The sequence below is a fragment of the Lutjanus erythropterus genome, chromosome 12, assembly GCF_056507025.1.
Source record: "Lutjanus erythropterus isolate fLutEry1 chromosome 12, fLutEry1.hap2, whole genome shotgun sequence".
NCBI classification, from domain to species: domain Eukaryota; kingdom Metazoa; phylum Chordata; class Actinopteri; order Lutjaniformes; family Lutjanidae; genus Lutjanus; species Lutjanus erythropterus.
In genome coordinates, this window is record NC_139328.1 from 30,855,078 (window position 1) to 30,882,854 (window position 27,777).

The 27,777-nt window shown below is 40.3% G+C and overlaps 1 protein-coding gene across 2 annotated transcripts in view; it reads right to left on the reverse strand.

The window, feature by feature from the left end:
* slc6a9 (solute carrier family 6 member 9) overlaps nucleotides 1-27,777 on the reverse strand; it is a 109,751-nt gene that overhangs the window by 69,413 nt on the left and 12,561 nt on the right. The window contains exons 1-2 of one of the 2 annotated variants that reach the window (XM_084731898.1): nucleotides 24,944-25,071; nucleotides 20,902-21,174 (exon numbers count right to left, since the gene is read on the reverse strand). In XM_084731898.1, coding sequence (XP_084588024.1) covers nucleotides 20,902-20,931 — 30 coding nt within the window. In that variant the 5' untranslated portion in view covers nucleotides 20,932-21,174; nucleotides 24,944-25,071. Of the gene's footprint in view, nucleotides 1-20,901; nucleotides 21,175-24,943; nucleotides 25,072-27,777 lie in introns of those variants that run through there. The other variant, XM_084731897.1, reaches the window with a different exon arrangement.

Here is a 27,777-nt window from a genome sequence, read left to right on the forward strand (position 1 = left end):
ACACTTTAATCATGCAGGCATTAAGTGTGGGGGCAACCACTGAAAACTCAGTATGAATTTGGTGAGGACAAACAGATCTTAAAATAAACGCTTGTTGTGGCTGAAGTTGGCTATTTGTGGTGGTGGTGGGGGGGCTTGTTTCGTTAAGTAATTGCCCATTATGTTAGGTCATTTAACGCTAATTAGAGAAGCCCAGATGCTGCTGACGATAATAACAGCAACTTGTTTAAATTCTCACTTGTTCCTTTATATGACTGCTTGCTGCAATACTAGAGAGAATAACAATGTGCACACAGAGGATTTTCAAACTGGTAATGTTACTGACACAGAGAGTCTGAACTGTTCTCACAGCTCCCTCCTCAGTGCACCTCCACGTCCACCCACTGCATACGAGCACGTCTTTACTGTGCACATGGGGGTGCTTATTAAGTGCTGGGGGACTAAAATGAATCATGTATTTATGTCTCAGGGAGTGGGCTTATTCAGTTTGGGTCTATAGCTAACAAGAACAACCGTTTATGGATTAATAAAGATCACACCTATCATGCCTTTACTACCTTTCCTTCAAACTAACCCATCGTTTTGAAAAATAGCCCTCTCCTGAGAGGAAATATCTGAAAATGATGGTCTTTTTTACTGTGGTACAACTACCCTTTTCCTAGAAGGGTACAGTCAGATACTGTGAAGCATTTTTTTTATTGTCTTAAAGAGAAAATTTGCCACTTTTTATGTGGATGTCCACTCAGTATTGATGGTAAATGTAGTCAATTTCAGCAATAAATTCCTCTGTGAGTGTGTTCATCCAGTGATGTCACAGTGATGTCATCGGATGCAGGAAGACCTACAGACTATTTCAGCTTGGATTTCTAGTCTCTGCCTCTACGTAGCCAGGGGGCATGCTAGATGAGTATTTTTGTCACCTAACTTTATGTTCTGGCCAACAAAGTAATAGCTATAGGCTGCAGTGGCGACAACTGGCAACATGGGAATGGGCATCAGAAGCTTGCACGCAATGCATCCTGGTACATGTAGGCACTTCCAGCATGGATCTGAGGAATTTACTGCTTCAATTGACTACATTTAACATCAACATTGGTTGAACATCCACATGAAAAGTGCCAAATGCTCCCTTTAAGACCGTGTGCAGTCTGCAACATAGGGTTGGGCGACTGGACGATGGGCTGAATCCATCGCTGGTTGGATTTTTTGGCCAGTTATTGGTGCAATATTAGTTTGATAATGTAATGGTCTGCGGAGTCACAGTGGTTGCTCCGCGTTGCGCCCTCATCCAGCGGCGCAGTACCCACCCACTCAGCCCAACCATGAGTGTGCTAAGCTGAGGAGTGAGAGGTAAATAGCCTGCAGAGCCCGGCTCTTTGCACTCTTTTCATGCAGTGAGTGAAGGATTTATTTCAACCAAACCAGAGCTGGCGGTTGTTGGGACAGTGAACAGACTAACAGAGATTGGGTGAGTTTTACATGTTGTTTTGTCAAGTCTGAATGAAATGTTACGAGGAGTTAACAAGAAAATTACGCTCATCTTAGTTTAGTAAATGAGAGAAACTTGATTTCAGAAGGCGTAAGCTTGTATTTCTCTGTTTAAAAAAGAAAATAGGTGTGATGATATTTAATTTCTTGACGCTTTGTCAGTTTATTTTGTTTAGTGGATGTGGTGTACGTACGCAGTGTAGAACATGGTGAATTTGGCGGGAGAAGGTGGGAGGCAGGGACAAAGATATCATCAATCATCAATGGATGATTGCAAGGATGAGTGTTGTCGGACACAGCTAAGGCTTCAAACAGTTATTTTCATTATCATTTAAGCTGACTATTATTTTCTCAATTGATTAATCAATTGGTTCAGAAAAAAAGTTAAAATCACATTTCTCGTCCAAGGTGGTGTCTTAACATGTGTTGTTTTGTGACTGCTTATCAACTTGCTGGCCAATTAATTTGCTATCGAAAACAAAGGTGACCACAAACCACTAGTTCTTCACGCTAGTAGTTTTCACATGTAAAGAAAAACAAGACGGCATCAACAGACAAGAGCAGAAACACAAACGACAGGGAGGAAATGGATCAGATACACTGATAAGGTCAGAATGGATCTCTTCTTCCCTCCAGGCTTTCCTGTCAACTTCCAAGCACATGCCAACATCTATTAAAGCTGGACGTAAGGCCAAACACAGACATTGATCCTGAACTCCATCACCAAACAAACGACACAAACAACAGACGGCGACTTTTAACGGCATTCAAAGTCAGAGTGAGGAATAAAAGAAAAAAATATATAAGTCGAGGGAGGCTTCCTTTTCCTCTTCCCTTTTAAGCTCCAGCTCTGACAAACCAATATCCTCACTGATGACCGTAACAAATATGCAGTAATTTGAAGATTAATGTAGCCTGGGTCTCACATTTCCTTACTAAGCTTTTTAACTAGACTTTTAAATCAAGCAGGTAATAAAAAGTGCTTGCAGCATGATTTCAAGCACATCAGGCTGTAATTAGGAGGCAGGTTGGAGTTTTAGCCATATAAACAGATGATGGAGGCAGATGAGGTGGCAATACTATTACAGCAAATGGAACTATGACTGAACACAAATGTAAGCATCCTAACGTGTTGGTTTAATGACACTCTGACACTGACAGTCAGTGACACTGAAATCATGTCATTGTGCCCTTTTTTTAAGTCAGAGTTGCACCGTTCACACATTTGATTGTCATAGGATGGCAGAAGTAGTACCTTTGGCTTCAACATCATATCAGTGTGTAACTTGTAGAAGTGTGGACTCGACCAGCAGATTCCAGTACCAATACCAGCACCCTAGAAGTGATACCCATACCAATGGAGTGCTTCATTCAAAGATATAAGAACACTTGCAGTGACTGGCTGCCAGCAAAACCATATAAATAATCATTTTTTTCTAGATCTGGGTACCAAAAGGATTAATTGCAGACATTGTTTGACTGGACAAGTTTTGATACAACTTGGTATCTTTTTATTTCAATCAATATGTTAAAGGTATTGAGTACCAATAGCCAGCCCTTGGCCCGACTTGACAATATCAAGAAAAGACTTGCATCTCGACATGGACTTCCATACCAATGACTTGTGACTTCACTTGGATTTGAGGCTTATGACTTGAAATAATACCTTCCCCCAAATCCAAACATTAAAAAGTTTGTTATTTAAAACGTGTGCCACAAATCCATTCATTCCTGAATCACCTAACATTAACGCTATTCATTCCCAGCACGTTTGCAACTGAATGTCTAACCCAAAATGTCAGCATCTGACAATCCAGGAGTGAGACTCGACAACCAATTCACCCCCACAGCATTGGTCTTTGACAACATTCCCAGGTATGTGGTTTGTTGGAGCTGGTTCTGATTGGTTGTTGATATTATTGGTCTCATGTACTACTGTCAGGATAATGTGACAGCTTCAGCAAATATGACCAAAAGTTATTTTTAAAGAAGTCAACAGCTGCAATCATCATTTCCCAGATCCAGCATTAACATTATGTTAGTGTGCACCAGTTGGAAAAAACATTATACCACAGATAATTTAGTTGGTGTAAAAAACCATGACGTGGTCAACAAAAAACTAATTACAGTATGCAAAACATGTGAACAACCTCCAGCTTGGTTTAATAACTGAAGCTGCGCAAAGAACATTAAATCGAGGCTACACTTAACACTTAACAAATGTTAGCCTAATGGCTAAGTAACTTTGTAAATCAATGAGGATGGAAATTCACTGAAAATTATGATATCCGGGACTTGCCCATCTTGACTTGAGACTTGCAAAACAACAACTTGATCCCACTTATGGTTATTTGTTGCCAAAGATAGTTTTCATATTTCTGTAATATTTTACTATATGAGCAAAGTATGCTTTGACTAGAAGATGGCTGAAAATTAACTATTTGTACTATTCCTTGTTATGAACAACAACTTTTATTTAACAGTAACAGTGCATAATATAAGTTCTGCTGACTTGAGACAAACACATTGCAGTTCCTGGAGCTTCTTCACAATAAAAGCATCCAGCTAATTTAGCAGGTGGAAAGATTTTAATGTGAAGCAACAGGAAGTGTTCAGTTTGCTGTATCAGTAACTCAACGCAGCTCTGTTACAGCCGTAGGAAAGTGAACAGTAAAAGTAATAATACCAATACTTCAAATTTAATAGGACAAATATAACAAAACATATTTGTTTTTTGTTTTTTTTTAAATATGTCATTTCCTGTTGGCACTTGTCCTCGAGTGCCCTACACTCCAATAACAAAGAACTACTTAGGGAACACATTAATGGCTTAAATTTCACAGTGCGTAAATGATGGAGCTGCTGGAGTTTGGAGATGACGATGTTTGAAGAAAATATTCAGGTGTCTTTTGGACCATGAAGGACAAAGGTGATTTGGGAAGGGACGACTCCCTCAGGTGACAGAAAGATACAGCACTCAGACATGAGTCTGAAGAAGAAAATAATCTCTTTTCCTCTGAATTATTTTCATTTCATCTCCTCTCTCATGTTTTTTCTCTCCCATCTCAAAGCGCTCTTATCGGTTTTGACAAATAAATTCAAATATCACTGCATGCTCATGAAAGATGCATCTCTCTCTGCCTTTCTTTTATGGACTGAGAAAGTTTTGTGAACCGAAAGGCCAATGAAACACAATTAATATTCACTGAAGAGTTACAAAACTGGGCTTGATGTTGTTTCAGTTTGTGCACTGCTGACTTTCCTTCCAAATGTCTGAAGGTGATGCCTATAGGTATGAGCGGGACCATCTGTGTTAGGCCTGTAAGGACTGTTTTTTTTTTCTTTGTCTTCCATCTAGTCCAAACTGGAAAAGACTCCATCTGATATAAAATTAATTTCTCCTGCTTCAGTAAATCTAAAGAGGGATTTTAGAATCACTCTTGTCCAACACATATAATCCAACACACCAGTATCTAGCAAATATAAAACATTTTCAAGACAGGTTTGTCCACACGAGGTCAAACTACATTACAATTGTTAAACAAACATGTAGTTTGCGCAACTCAGGATCCACTTTGAAGTGAGCAAACAGACCCATGGACATACACAAGAAAAGATGTGCACAAGACAATAACAGCAAACTCAAAAGATCAAGGTCAAGCAAACACAATTTCACCAGTAACGTCAAAGTTGGTCGTCACTGGCTGAAAGTGGTATACAGCACCAAAGCTGACCTTAATACTAGACTAGTCAAATGGGGACAATGGCCCTACCTTTCCAAGAAAAACACAACTTTGAGGCTTACTTGTTCTCTGACTGCAGCACCATAATCTAGTGCTATTTTTACTGTTTATGAATGGACCTGTTTCACAGCAGCCATGACATGAAATAGTAGGGTAAGTGTTACCAATGATACTAATTAAGTTGCAGTTCAAGCATTCAGGTCAAACAGAGTCAGGGTGCTGCTATTGTGCATGCTGGCAGGGGTGGAGGTAACATATAACAATTTATATTATCCATATATCAATATATCATCTAAATCACAACAAAATTCAACCTCTCATCTGTATATTTGTATCCAATAAGGCTATTTGATCATAAAAAGATAACGAGAGCTAACACTAACTGAAAACAAGCACAAGCACCAGATAAAGAGTCTGACAGTGGCATGCGTTTAAGTTCAGTTCCTCTTAAAAAACAAAAACATGGCTGGCCAGTTCGACAAAGAGCAGGCTGAACATGGTCGTATGCATCAGGACATTTAAGACACTTTGTCACTAGAACTGCAAGGATTAGGTGATTTATTGATTGACTGATTGAAAGAACTAGAGCTAGAAAATATCTTTGCTTGCTTTTCTGGCTTAAAGGTAAGGACTTTGGGCTCTGGGAGCATTTTTAACAATTATTTGACATTTTATAGGATTTAATATTAATCATGAAAATAATCTTTAGTGGTGATTTGATTCATTCAGCAGGCATGCCATTGAAAACACACTTACAAAAACCTTTCTTTATGATGTGCGCATGTTGCCAGCCGTTGGCATTTGCATTCACATGGACCATGTTTGATACTAGAGCTGCAGCAATTCATTGATTAATTTATTATTAAATGATCAATAAATTAATCAGCAATTATTTTGATAATCGCTAAAAATAAAATAATAAAAAGAAACGTCCAAATTGTCTGATTTCCGCTTCTCAAATCTAAAATATTTTCTAGTTTCTTTACTCCTCTTATGACTGTAAACTGAATGTCTTTGGGATCTGGACATAAGAAGACATTTGAGGACGTCACTTTGGGCCTTTGAAAACTGGGATTTAACGACTAATCAACTAATAATCAATTAATCAATGAATATGAAAATAATCGTTAGCTGCAGCTCCATTTGATACTGCGCTTTAAAAAGCCTTCTATTGTTGTGTGCCCTTGATGATTTGGGCTTTAACTAACAAAATTACTGAACGTACAATTTTACGAAGATGTTTAAAGTCTCACACATGACTTCTTGTCCAATAATATTCGAGAATCAACCTGCTTTTACAGTGAAAGGGTAATCTCACAGGGAGCCAGCAGTCGTGCCTGGGCTTATTACATCCCCCTCGATCTATATATCTGTCCCTTACAGCAATTAGGTTAATATCTCTTCACCTCTCATTAGCCCAGCATGCCTGTGATGGGACGTCTGACTGTGAGAGGGGCCCTGAACTGAAGGAGGTATCGACAGGCCCGACTCTCTCTTCCCTCCTGAGCGGTTCACATGAGGGAAAAGCTGCGAGCGGGAGGCAGAACGGCAGAGAGGGGATATGATAAGAGAAGAGAAGCGAAGACAGGATGAAATAAGTGAAGGGGAGAGCAGCGAGGAGAGAACTTCACAGGGTTGAGATTCACAATAAAGGACAAGCACCGCAGGAGCCACAGAGCTGAAGAAAAGGGAAGAGACACAAAAAGCTCAGTTTTGCAACAGCAGGTCGGCTTTGTCCGGTGCAACAAAAGGACAAAATGTGTTGAGGCGCGGTTGGAGGGAAAATCAACCTTTCTTGTTCAGTCCAAAAACAGCCAGCTCTTTAATTGGGAGCTGGGGAAGAAAGTGTGTTCCAGAGACGGAAAAACATCAGTTGCAGAGTGAATTTAAAAAAAAAAAGAGAAAAAGGAGAGAGATAAATAAAAGATGATGAACAAGATCCAAATAAGTGAAGGGGATGTTTGTCCAGCGGTCCGGCTGACCTGAGCTGAACAGGACCTGACCTGGCTGCTCTGGACACCCAAGGGAGAAAGACAAAATGACAGAGAGCAAGGCAAGAGGGTAAAAAAAAAAAAAAAAAAAAAAAGAGGGAACAGAGAGAGACATTTCCAACGCTTGGTTTAACCTGAAGTTTCCATGATAATTTCTCTACCCATCCCTCACTGCTTTGGCTGGGAGGGCCCCAGCTGTTCGGTCTGTATAAATAGCGTGAGGCTTCGGCTCGGACCCCCGGGGAGAGCGGGGCTCATTGGAGAGAAGGCATGGGAACAAATCGGGCCGGAAAAAGCACACAACATACACATTTTGACAAACATATGGGACCATTGCTGGGGATGAAAGTGAGGAACATGTGACTGAAGTTGGCCTCACGTGGCAGAAGTCACTGTTGCGCTTGAAATGTGACAAGAGAGGAAGAGCGAAAAGCAGAGAGAGGCAGAAAGATGAAATATGTCCTCTTCATTCATTAAAGCCATGAGATGCTGTAAAGTAGTCGTAGTAAAGATCCTCCTATGAGTTCTATGCAAAGATCGTGACATCAAAAACCTTTTCTGTCAACAACCCCAACACTAAAAAAGTCGGGACGTTGTGTAAAACGTTAATAAAATAGAATGCAATCAACTGGAAAAACTTGAAAAACTGATATTTAATTGAATACAGTACAAAGACACTGTGTTGCAGCACCTTTTCTTCTGACAACACTAAGTGAGTCTTTGGGAACTGAGGACACGATTGCTGAAGTTTTGAAAGTTAATTTTTTTTTCTCATTCTTGCTTGATATACAACTCCAGGTGCTCAACTGTTTCTCGGGTCTCTGTTGTTGTATTTTGTGCTTCATAAGACAGCAGGAAGGCCAGTCTAGCACCTAAATTCTTTTACTACAAAGCCACACTGTTGTAACACGTGCAGAATGTGTCTTGGCAGGGACGTCTCTGAAAAAGATGTGGTTCGGATGGCAGGATATTGCTCGAAAACTGTGTATGTGCCTTTCAGTAGTTTTTGCAAATCGTTGCATTCTGTTTTTAATTATGTTTTACACAACTTTTTTTGGAATTGGGGTTGTTTGCGCCTACATGAAGCGACTTACACATGCCACAAATTTGTCTGAAAATGAAATAATAAAGATCAGTGCTTATGCATGCACTCAGAAATAGAAAATCTCTCTAAAGAACTAAGGATGAGATATTATCAAGTCAGACACCAGAGGCAGACGAGCGACTTTCTCCTCTCTGGTCAGAGTTGGAGCAGGATGATTAAAAGCAAGTGCTCGTTTCAGACAAGCACTTCTTAGATGTCAGTGATGTGTTTGAAAAAAGGTTATTTTTCTCTGGAAGTCGCTGGTGAATACTTAGAACCCTGTAACATTTTTGTAACTCCTCTTTAAGTTTGAACACAATGCAGTCACATTACTGAATATATATATAAAAAAAATGGACAATTTCTCAGCAGCATATTTCAGAGTTAAAAGTCACTTCAAAACTTTGTTTATATCAGATTCTCAAAAGTGTGTTTGCTGCTCCTTTAAGTCTTCTGTATATGTTTGGGTTTTGGATTGTTGACCAGACAAAACAAGACATTTCAAAAGGTAAAGTGATGCACATTTTCACCATTTTCTAACAAATGATTCATGAATTGTTCATCTCAGACTTATGCTTGGAAAGCATAACTTTAATGCAGCTCTGATTAATATTTCTAGATTAACAATAAATGAATTGATTATATGTATTTGAAAGGGATCAACTGAGTTCTAGACTGATTTACAGAGCCGTTTAGGGTCTTTGAGCTTTGTTTTTTTTAGTTTTACTGCACACAACTTCAATGTTTTTGCAGCTAGCTGGTGACCACTGTGGGGCATTTAGCAGCTAATGAGCCAGAGAATCCAAACGGAGGCTGATGTTGCTCTGTGGATTGTTTGCTAACACACTAACTACAACAATTGTGTCCATGTTGTGTTTACAGACAGTCCCGCCAAAGATGTTCTACAGCAAAAGATGGAGCAATAAAAGCGGCGCCAGTGGTATGAAATGGTATAAACTTCCTGTTTCCTAAGTGGGCGTGGTTTTTAAACGTCACATGGATTAAAGAAAGCAGATTTTGCACAAATTTAATGTTTGTGCCGTATTTGCTGCTTGTTTTTTTTTTTTTTAATCTCCTAGCTTAATATTGTTATAGACCATATATGTGTTGCCAGATCTCGCAGGAGTGCGTTGCTGAGACAGGGACAGGTCTCAAACAACGTTAATTTTGTCCTGAATGATTCGTGTGCCTCGTGCACCGTCTCTTTTCCAAAGCGTCTCTGGTTCCGCTGCCCCCATGTGGCAAAGAAAAACAACAAAAAAACAAAAAATTAATGCAGCTTTAAAGCTATGTTTTCATTTTTCCCTTGAAGTGCGAGGACACAAAGCAAGAAATCCAATTACCACCCACTAATTTTTCAACTTGCATTAATGCCAAGAGGAAAATCCAGCAAATGGCTTTACCTAAAAAATCAACAGCAGGGAGCAAAACAGGAATAAAGAATGAGAGACAAAAACAAACAGAAAGACAAAATATTTGTTCCTTCTTAAAGCTTAACTGTAAAGACTTTGTACTGTGGGACTGTGTGAACAGAATGAACGTTATGTCATGTCCAGTAAATGATAAAATACAGGAGAAAATGTGCCTGAAACTTTACTGAAAGCCGCTAACGTGGTTAATGTAGTGAAGGAGAGCCTCCCCCAGTACTGTGGCCAGTCGCCAATCAAGCTGTGAGGACAAGCAGTCAACATGAGAAAGTTTTAGATTTCATCAGTGAGGCGGCCTGTGTGATTTTCCCCTCTTTCCTTGATGACAATATTTTCATAATAACAGCTGTCCTCCAGCAGCGCTGCACCTGGATCTTTAATGGTCCGGTGATGTTTGACCACAGTCAACATGGAACTTTTCCATAACGTCCGAAAGCCAAAAAGCCCTCATTTTATCAGACAGATGAATCCAGATTCCATGCCTGAAAGAAGTGTGAAAGAGTGGAAGAAACAGACAGAGGAGGAAAAGTGATAAATAACATAGGGGAGGTGTGTAACCAGACAAGAGAGGGTTGTGTGGCCCTGAGAAAAGCAGACCCCCCCTCGTCCCAGGCTTATAGCTGCCATTCAACACTCACATACACACACAGAGTCAGGGAGCAGGTTCGGTTCAACCGCAACAAATTACCTAAATATGGCTGTGAAAAGGCCTTTGAAAAGAGTTCAATTGGAAAGCGTTGAAAATGATAATAATACTAAAAGAAACCAGGGGAGATTTAAGGGCTCCGTTGTGTGGACACAATGTCAGAGCCCTGTCCATAATTTCACTGACTTCAGAGGACGGGAGAGGAAGAGTGTGACGTCCCCTTTTTTCTAACTTGCTTGTATTTTTTGGGCCGTCGGAGGGAGGGAGAGCCATTAAACGACAAGAAGAAAGAGAGAGGAAGAAAATCAGAAAAACGAAATTTTCAGCCTGAGTGGTTTTTCCAAATGAAATCTAAAAAGGTCCGAAACACAATGGAGCCCTTTTTTTTCTCTTTGCTATGTGTGTGTGTGTGTGTGTGTGTGTGCGTACACAGGGGGTTGGTGGGTGGTGGGTTACCTTTTAAAGAGTGCCCAGCAGTGGACGTGTTTGGCATTTGTGGCCCTTGTCCCTCAATTATACGTTCGCCACAGTGGCTGCTGTTAGGTTGACGTCGGGCGCTGCCTGGGCCCTGTACGGCCGCTTGTTTTTTTTTTTTTCCCCCCCGTTCATTCAGCTGGTCAGTTGGGGGGTGAAATCACAAACAGAAATCATGTCTGACTCTTCTCCCCCCACCTGCCCTCTCGGCTCTTTCTCTCTCTTTCTCTCTCTCTTCGGTTCACATCTGTTTGTTGGCCCCTCGCCCCAGAGGCAGTCAACACGGTTGCTGAGCACTGCTGTTAACTAAACTGGCTGACTGGCACCTCAATATGTTTCTTACATAAGGACACAGAGAGGCAGAGACGCTGTCTAGTTTCACCTGTAATAAGCGTACGCTGGTTATGTGGAGCACACCGTTAAAGGGATAGTTTGGATTATTTGAAGTGGGGTTGTATGAGGTGCTCATCAATAGTCAGTAGGTGGCAGCTGGCATGCCACGTCAGAATATTTTCACTGCTTTACGTTGCCGACAGCCTTTTCCAACAGGAAACCCCCATCTATAAGCTTAATATCGCTCTCTCCATACCACAGATTCCACAGTGTTATAATATGAAACATTTCAATAACGCTTGACATGTCTTATATATTTTATTGAATTTTGTACCTGCATTATCCCAAATGTTTCCAGCAATGTTCAAACCCAGAGAAATCTGTAGTTTATTCAAGGTAACGGTGTGTTTCCTGATAGCTGCTGCTGGCTGCTATAACTTCAGGGAAAACACGGGATATGTCGGATATGTCAGAGAGTACGGAAGGAAGTTGGCGAATGTGACATGAATTAAACTTTAATATGTCCTCGACCATGAACATCATTTCTGCATGAGTCATGTCTGATAGAGTTCCATCAGCCGATTCCAATTTTCAATCTCTCTAAGAAATATAACTGACAGCATTCACAAACATTTTTGCAACTTTTCTTGTAAAAAATTAAATTGGATGTTCACAATAAAACACTGATTATTAAATACTCATTAAATACTATTTTACATTTTCTCCAAAGTCCTCCAGGTTACAGCCAGGGCTTATTATATTTTTATATAAGGATTATGAATAGGGTGAACGTGATCTCATGAGATCATTCGTGGGACGTGATTTCACGTGATCTCCTGTGGAAGCAGATGTAAACAAACCGGAGACTGACGTGGTGCAACAGTTTGCTGTAGTAAAACTTTGCCGTGGGAAAAACAGACACAGAAGTTAAAGGAGTCTGGATGAGAAAATGTTTGAGGAGACACATCAACACAGGTTGTTTATTCTTCATCCAGAACAGGAGGTGAGATTTTAACTCTCCCTCTGTGAACAGCAGTCTGCTGCTGGCTAACATTAGCCTGAAGAGCTACAAAGTTTACTGTTAATGCGGCACTGTCAGCTGCTTTGTCTCATGCGTCTGAGTGTGTGTAGCTGTGATTAGCGCTGTGGTGGGTTTGATATCATGGTCCGTTTGTCTGCTGCGTGCATGACGTGACCCTCGTGCAGAACACGTGTGTGACAGTGACGGGCACCTTAAATGCACAATATGTCAATTTTTGCTGCTACAGGGGTCTCTCTCACATTAAAACAGTAACAAAAGACATAAGCTGTGTCCAAAATCATTCTCTCATTCACTACTCCCTTTTCACCATCTAAGGCTGTCTATGTGGAGGACTGTATAGGGAGCACACACACAGTGAAGAGTCTCTGCACCTTCAATCACATCATTGTCGTTTTTCTTACAATGCAGTGCGTGGTGGTACACAGAGCTTGACTAGTGACCATCATTGTCCACTACTTGTCACAATGCATTGTGGGATTTGTGTCCACGATATAGGGACACAAATCTAGGGCACTAGAAAATGGCAAACTCTGTGTTTCGTGGACTACGTAGTGAGCAGTGAGTGATTTCTGACACAGAAATAGTCTTGTTTGATGGGATCCAAAGTAGTGCGGGATCATGGGAGTTCTTCAGTGTGAAACAACCACAACTGCAGATAAAAATCAATCTGACATGACATTATTGTGCATTGAGTTCAGTATTCATTCTCTGACATATCTGACATATCCAGTGTTTGAAGTCATAGTATCTTCGGCTAGTAGGAAATGCATCATGGGTTTGATCACTGGAAACATTTGTGATCATGTACATACACAACTCTGTAAAATAGTCTTTAATGCATGAATGTCACATATTATAGCTTTAACAAGCCAGGATGGTTGAGTCTGGTCTGGACAAGAAACAAAGTAAGAAACCAGGTTAAACCAACTTTAAAAAGAAAAAGGACTGAACACATCCCCAGTGAGCCCAGAGTTGGGCTCTGGGTCACAGTATGGGCTGCACAGTTCTGTCACAGCTTCAGAGCAAAAGTCACTGCCCTGAGTTACTAAACAGATTGTGTATTTATTATTTTATATCTTAAAATAAAAACTAACAAAGGTCAGTAGAATACCACTTATTTTCTCTACAGTTAAACAGAGTGTGTTTAGGGTGTGTACTTAGATTTTGTTCATAGTTTTGTGTGTGAATGTGCACACCTGTGAGTACTCGTGGAGAAACCAAAAATATGTTTATGTGCTCGTGTAGGATTCTGATGTGTGGCTGTAAAAATGTGTCATCCGTTATGTTTCTATGTCTCTGTGTGTGTGCATGTGCGTGTGTGTGTGTGTGTCCTGACCTCAGGGAGGTTGTGGCTGTGGGTTCCACTATTTCTTTCCATTTAGTTTCCACTTCACAGCCTACAGCACACATTAGCCACACAACCCCTGGGAAATGACATGCGCATACACAGACACACACAGTGAGTGACACACTCATTCTCTCACACATCCACCCACGCACACAAGCCCACATTCAAAGGCTCGCCACTCAGGGGGTACACAGGACGGTGGGGTAATCACAGCCTTAGTTACAAAACCACATTCCTGTGTTATAACAAAGTGACTGTTGTTGCGTTGTTGCACCTTTCAAAGCACCTTCATTATATAGATACCACATGATTTATGGAGAACTTATGTCTCGTATGTGCAGTCTGAACATACTGTATGAGACATATGTTCTGGTTAAACTTCATTAATAGAATGTTTCTGTAGCGCACACAGACGCAACCACAAATTCAAACTAGGCTCTTTGTTCAGAAAGTTGAACCCGCTGACATGTATAGAGACGGACAACATGACAGCTGCCCAGAAGTGAAGCCAGAACATCTTGACTGCCCCCTGGTGGCTGGCTGCAGTATAGGTCCTAAATCCCACCACCTCCATGTTAATAGATAGGACATGGGCCAAACTAAAATATGAAAGTACACATCAAACAAATTTTAAACATGGTTACTGTCATTTTATGTTGCTCCAATCATGCTGATATACAACTGTATGTTCAAGAGTTGTTTCTTTTGATAAGTTTAGTTTTAATTTTAATTAGTTATTTGATAATATATATCTTTATTTAGTCAATGATTGAACCTGTTTGAAACAGCTCAAATAACCGTAAAACAGTACACTCAAGTGGTGCATTGAGATTTGCGCTAAACTGATAGATGCTTTTTTTCTTTTATATCATTGCAAACTGAATATTGGTGGATTTTTGGACTAAATAATACATTTGTGGACATCGCATCCATGTCTGGGAAACTGTAATGGACATTTTTCACTATATTTGTACATTTCATAGACCAAAGAAATTCTTTGTTGCTAAATTAATAATAAAAAATAATTGTGCAGCCCTTATGGCAACAGAAAATCGATGTCATCATTTATGAAAAATGATTATATGGTAAAGATGTCCCAAGCTGATACTTAGTTTCAGTATCAAGGCTGATATGGGCATATTTTAATGGATCCGGCTTTTGGTCAGCATGATGCATACTGCAATTTGTTTTTTGTTGGTATAATTTTTTCCAGCTTGAGCTCAGTAACTGAACTTTTTCATGGTTCTCTACTGCAACTTGATTGGATGTTGTCGCATTGGTTCGAACAAAGTGGATGTGAGGAATTGTGTTCACTTGCTGAGAATGAATTGTGTTAAAATTAGCTGAAGAAATCAACTAATGTTTGTGTCTCACTTTTAAATACTTTTACATACTTTTAAATCTTTTGGCTTCAGGGAAGGTATCAGGTATTTCCAAGGCTCAAATATTCAAATCCAAGTGAAGTAAGTGAGTCACTGGTGTTAAAGTCAAAGTGGAGTTGCTATTCTTTTATGATTTTGTAAAGTTGAGTCTAAGGTCATCAAATTTGTGAGTCCAACTCAAGTTTAAGTCACTTAACTTAGACTTGAGAAGCCTAAATTGTGGATAAATTCACTTAATATTATGGCATACCTTAAATGGTGAAAAAATTTCAGAATTTAGTATATACTGGATGTAACTTAGGGGCCAATGCTGTGGTTTCTCTGGGTAATGTGTAAAAATATCAGGAATAAAGGAAATAAACTGTCACTGGAATGTCCAGTTAGATTTCTTCATCAGTCCAGAAATCTTAAAGTTGTGGATGAAAAGTAAGAGGCTGTCATTAAAAGACTTGCCAGTGTTTAACTTTGATCAGCAGCCAGCCTTCAGTGACCTCCTCCTCCTTTTGGACTTCATGGTGATGGAGGGGCAGCGGTGGTCTGCACAGCCGGACATATGAATACAGCGCTCAGAAGACAAATATGCAAAACCTCCGTCCAACTCCTCCTTCTCCTCCTCCTCCTGCTGTTACATCCCCATACATACACCCAAACAGCAGACGCTTTAAAGACGCGTCGTAAAGAAGTAACTAAGGAGTAAAAACAAAGAGACAGCTATCCGTCCAGTAAAAGCTAGTGCCAGGGCACCATCTGCTCATCCGCTCAGTGGAAGTGGCAGCTTCCAGGGCAGTCAACGACAGCGCAGGAAGATTGAGGAGAGCCGGGCTGCCTTTGAACGCTGTGAACGAGCAGGAGAATTAAGTTTGGAGAGAAAGAGTCCCGGCAGAAGGCTACCAGCCCAGCCAAGCGGTAGCAGGAAGCGAGCGCCTTGTGTGTCACGAGATTTACGGTGACGGGTCCATCCACCAACCATCTGGACCGGCATAAATAAATTGAACCAGACTGTAAAGAAAAGGGCAGGGACTTAGGAGAAAAAAAAGTTGCACTATGTTTAGAAAACAAACCAGGAAAGGGCACTTTCCACGCTCCAAACAGAGGTAAAGATGATGTGGATTAAAGGGATAGTTACAATTATTTGAAGTGGGGTTGTAGGAGGTGCTTATGAATAATCAGTGTATTACCTACAGTAGATGGCCACTGGCTCAGTTAGGAAAAGCAGGGAGGAGTACCAGAGTAGGAAGCTAACAAATGAACTGCTGTGGACAGGATCAGCAACAAATACTTTCTCTGCTTTACTTTGCTGTCATACAGACTTTCCTGACAGGAAACAAACATTATACAAGACAAATATCACTCTCTCTTGATTCAACCAAACTCCATAGGCGAAATCAAGTCCTTTTGCCTTGCAGAGCATGAGAGTTGCTGGTCTACCATTGCCTTGATCTGTCAGTTTGTTATTCACTTCAGTGTTTCTAAAGGATAGTTTGGATTCACAGAAGTCAAACAATATCACAAGAAAAAAACTGAACAAAAGCCCACCCATGAATCCTTGCGCAATCATGCTAGCTAACCTACTAAGTCCCTGTGTGGCACCTAACCATAAAAGCAAACCATTTGGCTGTATATTATTGAAACACATTGGCCAATTAGCTGTATTATTATGAGCCACAATGGATCGTTTTGTAATTTCACGAGCAAGAGACTCTGACATACCCTCAACCTCAGAAACCACAGATGAAAGTGCAAAGTGTGAAGCTAACACGCCTGAACTTAGCCATGCTACAATTGCTGCTGACTTAGCAGTTACAGGTAAGTACAAAGGAGAGAAGACCTGAAAATATTCCCTGCTATAGCTGTCTGTCAGCGAAGGGGTCCATGGCCTGAAAAACGTTCACCCCTGAGACAGAGGCAGCTGCAAACCAGCATTTTGATTGGCGGTTGGTTGCTTTGGCGACACTGTTTAGGACTTATATAAAGGTGGTTTCCTATCAGAAAAGGCTGTCTGACGGCAAAGTAAAGCTGTGAAAATATTCTAAATATAGCGTACACTTAAACTGATTTTGAGTCTTTTTAAGATGGACCTTTTCTTAAGTGGCTAAAGTACCTTTTGTTGTTGACCCTGTCCACAGCAGAACATTGTTCAGCTTCCATGCTGGTGCTCCTCTCCGTTTTTGAAACTGAGGGCGTGTCAGCAACCATCCACTGTGTGTAATACACTGATTATTGATAAGTAACGCCTATAACTCAAATTATCTGAAACAGAAAATGATAGAGAAATAAAGGATTTTTAGAAATTCATCAGCTCTTGTTACAAATGTGAACTGATGGATGAGGAGGCAGACAGAGATGAGCTCAAGGAGAGCGAAGAACAGAATAAACATTGTAGTGACAGCTGGCGATGGGAGAGCGAGCCCTAAGATTCTTTCCGTAAATCTCTCTCTCTCTCACACACACACACTTTCTTTCACTCTTTGTTGATGTCTCTAAGCCACAACTGACATCACTGTCCACCGCCACTGAAGACAACGGTCCCAGCCATGAGAAGCGACCAGTCACAAGAGTTGTGCGCGAGTGTGCATGAGCAGTTGTCCGGTGTCACTGCCGCAGTTGTTGTACAATCTGGCAGCAGCTCTGTGTCATGTTTACCTTTCGTAGATAAGACGTGTGTGTCTGTTAATAACCTCTGCCCTACTTTTTGAGGAAAAATGGGTGACTGATGAAAAGGAACGAAAGCAAGAGCTCAGAGAGAAAAGAGCACAGCTTAATGCCCTAATCGTCTGGGAAGTGCAGTTATGCCTGCGTCTGAGCCTCATTTAAACTTCTTAATTACTAAATGTAATTTTTGTTTTCTAATTACGGTTAAGTCACACGTCTTCTTCTCTGTGACAGTCCTAAACAGCCTTTTCATTATGCACTCCCTGCCAAATCAAGTGTATTGACCTTAAATCACTACATGTTGGCCGCGGAACAAAAACTTTCCGAGAGCAAACAAAGTATTTACCCACTGCTGTGATGCCTGCAACCAAATTAAATAAGCAATCATTTATATTAGTGATAAGAGGAGGCTCTGGCCAAGAGAGTGCAACTGATGTGTGTTTATTAGCATCTCAAAGTAATACAGTTAAATTATGCCAAAGGCACAGCTCGCAATGATACCTTTTTAATGTGGCTTTCCAAGATTTGAGTCAGTCACATCCAGTATAAAAGTGACTGATGCCACCTTTTAAACTTTTCAGTGAAGGACTGAACTACACCAGAGGCTCTCAAAGAGATTTCTTGTTAGGATTTGCCCTAACATCTATATTTAAAAACTATTAAAGAACAGAAAAAAACATGAATTCAAAATGAATATGAAATGTATTCACTTCCATGTAAAGGTACATCCCAGCAAAAATTGAATTTTTCCTGTAAAGTTGATGATGTTAAGTTTCTCAACACCTCAGAATGCATTGGTTTTCAAACTGGGGTCCGGGGACCAGCAGGGGTCCTCGAGTGGGTTGTGGGGGCGCCCAGCAAAAAAAGACATTTTAACCTTCATTACATTTGTTGTAAGTCAAAACAAGAGGAGGGTTTATAGTGATTCTAGTTTGATTATTGATTAAGGATTCATTATGACAAAATCCTCACAAACTGGGTTCTGTGGTCTAATGTGCTTTTATTTTTGGTGTCCGTGAAAAATCTTGGGAACTCCCGTCATACAAAACTTTCACTGTCCAGTGAAACACTAGAGGGCTTTTAATTTTAAACATATACAGGAAGAGATGAGTTTGTATTAACAGTGTAACTTGGTAACTTTCACACAGAAAATGGGAGTGGATCAAAAAGAGGGTTTGTACTAAAATACTGAAGTGACAGTCCACATTTCCCATCATGCCTTGACTGAGTAGTCTGGCTAACTGAGCAGAGATGCATGATTTAATATTCCAGATTTAACTAACATCACTATAATAACAAAAACAAAGAATAGTTTTGATTCTTCAAACGTTCAGTTAGTTTATCCAGTGAGGTTCACCAAATTTTTGCCAAATTTTTCAGAATTCAAATCAAATAATAATGACATAATGTGTCAAGTCAAATATTAGTACAGCTGATATTTATTGATTAATATACGCCGATGTCGATATAGACCAATATAGCTGAATAGGCCATTATCAGCTGCAATATTTATCATGTATCGTGCATCATTTCTTGTTTTTTCTCATTCTAAGTTTAAGTTAAGTTTTATTCACCAACTACCTCCACCAGACAAAACAATGTCATCTTTAAGTTTGGTGGCTGTCAGATTTTTTTAAACTCCAGCTGTGTTTTGCTCCTGTGTTTTAAAGTTGTTGTTCTTTGCGTTGAATGTCATTAAGAACTGACGTTGCCATTCCATGCTGCCTGTCACTATTTTAAGACAATTCTGACAGTTGACAACCCAGTAAAAATAGGTCCATGACCGATTTTGGGTCCCAATCCTAAGTTTGAAAAATGAAGAACTATATTAAAAGAAGTGAAGCTTTTTATTTTAAATAAATGAATTAAAATGTATACCTTTTATCTGGAATGGAGCTGTCAGATGATAAAGACCTCATGGACTAACACAGTAACACTTAAAGATTGATTTTTTTAGTTGATGCATTCAGTCATTCTTGGCCTTATGTGCCCCTAGTGGCCGTGCCAGGAGCCGTGGCAGACTCTGCAGATGACACGTGTGTGTGTGTGTGTGTGTGCGGGTGCGTGTGTGTGTGTGTGTGTGTGTGTGAGGGGCAGTAAACTCACAGAAACCACAGAGTGCCACTTAGATCTGGTAATAAACAAGCAAAACAAACACTCTATCAAGGTGAAATAATTCAAATCCTTCTCGTGACATTTAATTAGATATGAATCCCACAGACGGCCGTATCTGAACTCACAAAACTTTTTCTAAACTCTACAGCAGCGCCTAAAAATGCAAGAGATTGATTGGCAATCTGTCACTGAGCTGAAAACGCAGACAAACCCACACACAAAAAACTTCTAAGAACAACACTCAAATCTCCATCCTCCAAACGCCTTCAAATGTTTTGAGGGAGCGAGAAGAGAGACTGATAACGCCCCCCCTCCACCTCTCCTAAGTTCAGACAGTGTGTATGCATTTTAACGTGGATATGCATCTCAAAAGGACACGGCAGGAGGGAAAAAAAATACCACTAGAGGAGGAAAGCAAGGCTTCAAATGAGCGAGAATGTCAGCGGAGAGTTGGAACTCCCAAGTCTGTGTTTATCGCCGTCTCAAGACGGACTGAAGAACTTGGACAGAAGGGACAGGGAGAGAGAGAGGTGACCTGACTGCCAATGACGCCAAACCTCTATTTAAAACTTCAGCAGCAGCGCAGGCCTGACACTGACACATTTACCTCTTGGCCTCATCTTATCAGCAGCCAAAGACCGCTGAAAACATGTTTATTGTTTGCCGAAGTCGCAAAGATCGCCTCACGCGGGGCACCGTGAACAGCGGAGTGGAGGGATGAGAGGGATGTTTCTATGACTGCGAGGGAAGACACGTTTTGGGGACTTTTGGGACCGTGTTTTGTTGACCGTGTGTGCTTAGCATCGCCATGGTGAGCAGCAGGTGATGACAGGTCTGCTCTCCACCACCAACACAAGAAAAGCTGCAGGCTTATCAGTCAGTGCAAACGTGTGTTTTTGTTGTTTTGAGGATGAATGAGATAAAGATATTGGGAAATCTGGAAAGAAAAAAACTTTAAGCACAACTGTCTCCTTTAAAAGATAAAGGCATACAGAATAAAGACATAAAAGGGGGAAAAGGGGAGGCAGAGTGTGACTCAACTGGTGGTCCAGCAGCTGCATCCCACCAGAGACCTGGCTGCCTCCATTCATGATATCTCAGTGTGTTTTTAAATTTGTTCATCTGTGTCACTGCTTTAAAAAGTGTGCATCTTCACCGAGCAGAAGTCAAACTTACCAGGATCCCGGCAAACTGCTTCTCTTCCATCCTTCAGGACCTTGTCGGCAAAGATCCCCTGCCTCTCTGCTGCTGCCGTCTCTGTCTCCCCCCTCTCTGGGATGGACCCGACCGCCTCTCGCTACCAAGAGTTTTAAGTTTTTCGTGGAGGTGGCGTTCGCTCGAGCGTCTCGGTCCCCCCTCGTGCCTCTTCTGTGTCGGTTTTTGCGAGTGTAGCTGGAGTGGCGTCGCTGCTTTGTGCTAATTCTGCCCTAATCCAGAAACTTTTCTATGCTGTGAAAAGAACATGTGACAGGCAGAGAGGAGGGGGAGGGGGAGGGAGAGGGGGGGAGAGGAGTGGGGAAGGGGAAGGGGGGGAGGCAAGGCAACACTTTTTAGTTACTTGTCCCCTTGGCCACGTTCAAAACAATCCTTTCGTCTTTGTACATGACCTGCTGTGAGGTAAAAAATAAAAATACAAAATCGAAAAGTTTGCTCTCTCAGAGTTCGATAAACTACGAGGTGGGAATAAAACTTTTGCTAGAAAAGGATGCAGAGAAAGAATTTAGAAAACATGTAGTAACAGATTTGCATTTTGTAGCAAAGCAGCTGCCATAACAAAGTGCCCTTTTGTGTAAAGAGATTAACTGTTAGGGGAACGTTTAGACTGCCTACTGACTACTGCTGCATGAAAGCCAAACTGGAGGAGAATACTCAAAAACAGCCTGGATTCAGAAGAAAGTGGCAGGGAAATACTTCTGACTGAGTGAAATGTAACTGAAATGCTCAGATTTTCATATTCAGCGAGCAGCTTTTGACCAGTAAATGTTTTACCTTTGATAAATCTGAATGTCAAAAATAAATGACGTTAAAATATTGTAACAGTGCACATTTCTGCAATGACATTTAAAGGGATAATTTTGATTATTTAACGTGGGGTCGTATGCAGCTCTTATCAATTGTCACCTCCAGTCTGGAGAAGCAGCAGGAGTACCAGGCAGCTCAGCAGTGTACTGCTGCGGACAGGATCAGCAGCAAAACATATTTCAGTCACTTAAAAAAGGCCCTCCTAAATAATTCAATATCATTTTAAGAATGCACCTTGCACCTTTGACCACCGTTATTGAAGCTAAATATCTCTCTCTCCAAACCAACCAAACTCCATGGTTTAAATCAGTAACTTTACCTCACAGAACACAGGAGTTGCTCGTCTTCGGCTGCCCTGATCTGTTACTTTAATTGTATTATTGTGTAACTTCTCTGTTTTAAAAGGTTAGTTTGAATGAATCAGTGGATTAAAATTGGATTCGATTTGATTCCAAAAGGCTGGCTGACAGCAAAGGAAAAATATTCTAACTACAGTACACTTGAACTGATACTGATTTTTGTAGGTGGGACTTTTACAAGAGGCAGTTCATTGCTTAGCTTCCTACACTGGTACTCCTGCTGCTTCTCCAAACTGGCATGCAGCAGCATCTTCTGCAGGTTATACACTGATAATGTGTACCTTCCACAACCCCACTTTAAATAATCTGAATAATCCCTTTAATTAAAAGTAATCAGACTGCTCCAACAGTCCAAATCCCAAAGATTTTAAATTTACAGCGATATAAAACAGTGAAAAGTAGCACATCCTCACATTGGAGAAACTAGAACCAAAGACTGTTGGGTGTTTTGCTCAAAAAAAAAAAAAAAGACTGTTGACAGATTGTGGCTAAACTGGCAGATGAAACGATTTATTGTTTCAGATTTAGTCAGACTTTTTAAAATCATCTGATCACATTTATTCCTTCGACACTGATGTTAAACAGAGACTCTGCTGATGCAGCGCCGTGCTCAACAGGACTCAGGAGGTGAAGCAGCTTGGAATCAGGTTTGGGTTGTGGATGATTCAGACGTGTGTAATGGCGTTGCAGTCTGACAATTGTGATGACAGAACTGCGCCTCAGAACCCTTCATTTTACAAAAAAAAAAAAAAAAAAAAATTTCAAAACACGTTTGTCTTGTGCAACCTATGATGAGAATAACTTGTTATGAACTCTTGTAGTAAAAATTAAGCTGCTGGGACCTTGTTTACCCAGCATTCCTCACAGTCCCTGTGGAAAGTACATAGTCCCTCTATGCATTATAAACATGAAACTGAAATAATGAAGGCCCTGCTGTATATTCAATTAAATTAGCACAAACCAGTTAACACACAGAGAGAACTTTTCCAGGAGAGCTGGCCACTTTGCCCTGTTGGTAATCCAGCCTTGTCCAACCTCATTTGCATGGAACTCAATTTCGCTGCACCGCCCCTTCCTCTACGTGGTGGACAGGGTGGGAAAAAACATACCAAAGCACTTCAAGGAAGTGAGGAAAACACCAACTTCTTGTGGTGGATAATAAGAAAATCTCTGTTTGACTCATGTGGTCAGGGCTACACGATGTGGTAAAAATAAAATCATGATGCAAGTATTTGGGCATTTATTGTGATATGTTTCACGATAGGTGGGAATGATCATTTTTACATCACATCTTTCATTAAAAGAAAAAAAAGAAAGATGATGTTACATTTGTTGGAGCCTGAATCGAATCTGGAGAACAAGATTTGTGTGCCAGGGAATCTCTGCAGCACTACTGGGGATGTTAGTGATTAATCATTAAACAATTAATCGCCAGAAAGAATTTAACCAATTAAAAGCGCATTAATCAGTTTTTCATGTTTTGTGTACCATTCCTCTGGTGCTTGCAGGTGTTGGCCTGCCTTATTGGTCTATAAATGTCAGTATTTGCACCCTATTTGACATTGTTTTGAGACATCTGATGGAAAGGAAAAGGCGGACAAGAGCTGGTAATTCAAACTAGATAGTTTCTGTTTTATTATTTTGTTAACTAATGTGCTGCTAGAATTGTTTAAATAAAACTTTAACTGAGAAAAAGACATGCATTATTAATTAATAATCAGTAGTCACTTACAGCCAGACTGCCAGCATAATCAAAACTTTAATTAGACAACTTTGCATTACTTTTAACAGCCCAAAACCCAAAGACATATTTGATTTGCAGTGATGTAAAGCAGAGAAAATTTGAAAAAACTGTTTTTTTTTGTTTCTAATTAAAAAATGCAATTTTGTCAGAATAGTTACAGATTCATTTTATGCCCATTTGCCCGAGGCTAATAAAATTCCACTTCAGGTCTTGCTGAATTTGCAACTCTCTTGCCCCACCAGGCAAGTGGTAAAAACAAATGAAACTATTAGTTTATTTTGATGAAAAAATGCTGTTTCCAGCAAATATGGAGATCCCACTTTTCTCTGTTTATCATCATATTAAACTGAATATCTTTTTGACTGACAAAATGAGACATTTACAGAAATCACCTTGGACTTTGAGAAACTAGAATGGGCATTTTTCACTATTTTCTGGCATTTTATAGATGCTGCAGCTCTGGATACAGCATGAAAATTAACTTTAGACTGTTATTTGACGACCACTTATAAATAAAACAACTTGTACAGGGGCAAGTAAAAGTTGACTTCAGGTAAGTGAAAAAAAACATAAAAAAAAACCCCGAACTGATTAATCAATTAATTGTTTAAGATTTCGTAACAACTTTTTAAATCATCTGATTACAAAAGTTCTTTGGCGCTCACATACATCAGTTCTCAGTTAACTTAGTTTCAACAGACACTGAGGTCTCCATCAGTTCATTTGTACGTCTCGCAGTAAATCCTGTAAGCTCAGCTGTCATGTGGAGACTGGAGTGTGAGTCAAACGCTGTAACTCAGCAGCAGGTCTCCCTCCTTCATCTGACTCTGACTCAGTGAACACAAACCTGAGACAGTGAACTAAAAGCATCCCAGCACAAGCAGAGAAAAAGTGGACAAATATAGCTCCCATTCACTGTTGCAAACATACAAACACACGGGCACACACATACGCGCACACACACTCTGCCCCTCACATGTAACAGGAGCCTACAGGGACTCCAACATGCCCCGGGACACCCATCATACACAGCACGCTGCACATTGATGAAAAGATGTCAAGAAAGAGAACTGGGTTAAAAACTCAACCTTACCATCCACGTTATGATGTCTGAAGAAAAAGATACAAAAAAAATAAAAAAAATCAAGGGAAACACCAACTTCTACATGAGAAACAGGAAGCGGCTCAGCAGTGAGAAACTAACTGGTGTGAAGACACAGTGCTCTGGCTCCATCCCGCTGGTTGACTCTACTAATGTATGTACACAAGGCAGGAGTTGAGCCAAGCCTATTGGGCCGTCCCAGGAGGAGTGGCAGTGAGAGATTACATTAAACTCACTCTGAGACCTTGACGTGTCTGGCAGCTCTTATGAGAGATGTTCACGGGTTTAACAAGTCCCACGGACCGTCTATGACACTGGCAAAAGGCCCAGTTAATGATGAGTTGACATAAAGAGTCAGTTTGTATTAAAGGACAGTTCAGATTATTTAATGTGGGGTTCTGTGAGGTACTAATCCATAATGAGAGTATTATCTACAGTAGATACTGGTCAATATGCCAGCAGAGTCAGCAGCAAAACAAATTTTAGCCAATTAAAAAATCCACATAACAAAATCAGTATCAGTTTAAATGTATGCTATATAGCCCTTTCAGACAGGCAACCGCCATTATATAAGCCAAATATTGCTCTCTCCAAACTAACCAAACCCCATTGAGGAAATCAGTGATTTTACCTCGCAGAAACTGAGACGTGCTCATCTGCAGCTGCCTTGATCTGTTAGTCGGTTAGTGCGACTGTGTGACTTCAGTGTTAGTTCAGAACCACCGAAGTCACACTAGAGCACAGACTAAGTAACTTTTCAAGGCGAAAATCTACCAGCAACTCCTGGTTCTGCAAAGTAAAATGATTCATTTCACCTGTGGAGTTTGGTCTGAAGAAAGCCACAACTGGCTCGTTTTTTTCTTTTTTGAGTTTTTCATCACAAAAACTCAGAATATTAGGCAACTTACTTCAACAGTTTCAAGAGTTTTGAGTCCAACTAACTAAAGTTCTTCCAACTAAATGTAATGTTGTTGAGATAATTTAATTTTCTTCTTTAGGTAAACTTGAATATTTGTATTTCTTTCAAAAATTGAGAAAACTCATCCTTCAATATTTTCAACTGCAACCACCCAACTATTAGCAGATCTGGTTCACAGCTCACTATGAACAATTAATGAAATATAAGTTTTGGGGGGGGGATTCTAAAATTCAAAGCTTCAAGTTTATCTAGAGCAGAGAAGTAAATTATCTCAATGAAAAATATAAGCCAGTAAAACTTTTAGCTTTAGTTTATTAAGTTTGATTCAAAACTCTAAAATCTAGTGAAGGCAGTTGCCTAAGTATAACACACACTTAGACTGATATAGACTTTTTTAAGTGTCTGAAACATCTTTTTCTGCTGACCCTGGCAGTACATTGCTTAGCTTCTGTGCTAATGCTCCTCTGGAGGCATGCTGACCGCCAGCTACTGTAGCTAATACTACTACTGCACTAACAATGTAAGTAATGCACTTACTATCCATAAGTCCCTTATACAATCCTACTTCAAATAATCCAAACTATCCCTTGAAGAAAAATATTAGAATGTTAGGCCACGTGGCTTGCTAATCAATCATCTGATGATCAATGAATAGTTTTGCATGTTGCATATTCTCTGGTTCCAGCTTCTTAAATGCGAGGACTTTCTGATTTTTCTCTGTATCATTTGAAAGTGAACATGTTTGGGTGTGGGCTGATGCAGCGGCAGTGAGGAGCTCAGGAGGTAATGCAGCTTGGAAAGAGGTTTTGGTTGTGGATGATTCAGGCGTGCATAATGGTGCTGCACTTCTGAAAGCTTTTTTCCTCCATACAGAGAGAGGCTGCAGATGGAACGCACATCAATCAGGGTGTTAGGAGGTGGGTTCACTATAGTCTGTGCTCACAGGCCCTTCACTCTCAACAACATTTCTAAAATTTAACTAGCATAGTTTGGCGAGGGTAACCCGTTACTGAGCCCTGGGGTATTCATATCACTTTAAGGAATCAAGGAAAACACCAACGCCCTGTCTGTGCATGTCTCAGGGTATATATCACGTGTTTTGACACCACATGCCAAAAGGCAGATTGCATAACCTAAAGCAAACTGCTCACTTAACCTAAACAATCTCATTCAATTTATAAAATTAATTTACAAGCCTGTCTACCTCAAAGGTATCATAATACTGAAACTGCAGCAGTGACTCCAGGGATGACACAACGCAACTGAATTGACTTTTATGATCTCCTGGCTGTTCCTTCAGTGCCTCCAGCAGGCTGGCAGTTGTGGTTTTGAGCAGGTCTGGGAAATTTATCGATATTATATTGTATCGTGATGTGACACTACATATCATCTTAAAGTCTAGATATCTTTATATTGTGATATGGCATCAGTGTTGTATTTAGGCTGTATAAAAGTAAAGTGATGTCTAGAAGGTAACTCTTTATTTGCACAACTCTCGAGAGTTTTTATTATATTTATTTTATTATATATTATTTATTTTATATATATTTTATTATTTCTACTGAAATAATCAAACTCGCGTGATCTTTCGCGGGTCTAGGGTTCCCTTCTAGACACGCCCCTCACTGTCTCTCTGTCAAACTACAGACAGCAGACTGTCTGTAAAGAGCAGACTGTTAAACTCTGCAGTGTTTCACACAAAGACTTTATTTGTGTGGACATCCAGGTTTGGTTTGTCACCAACTTTGGCATTTTTATTTTTTTAATCAGTCCGAGAGGACGACGGTATCAGTGATTGATTAGTGATCAGTCTCACAGAGAAACACAGACTCTCCTGTTTTACGTATAGGCCTCCTTATACAGTTGTTTAATTTTATAAGTGCATCTGGTTGGTGTCGATGTCATT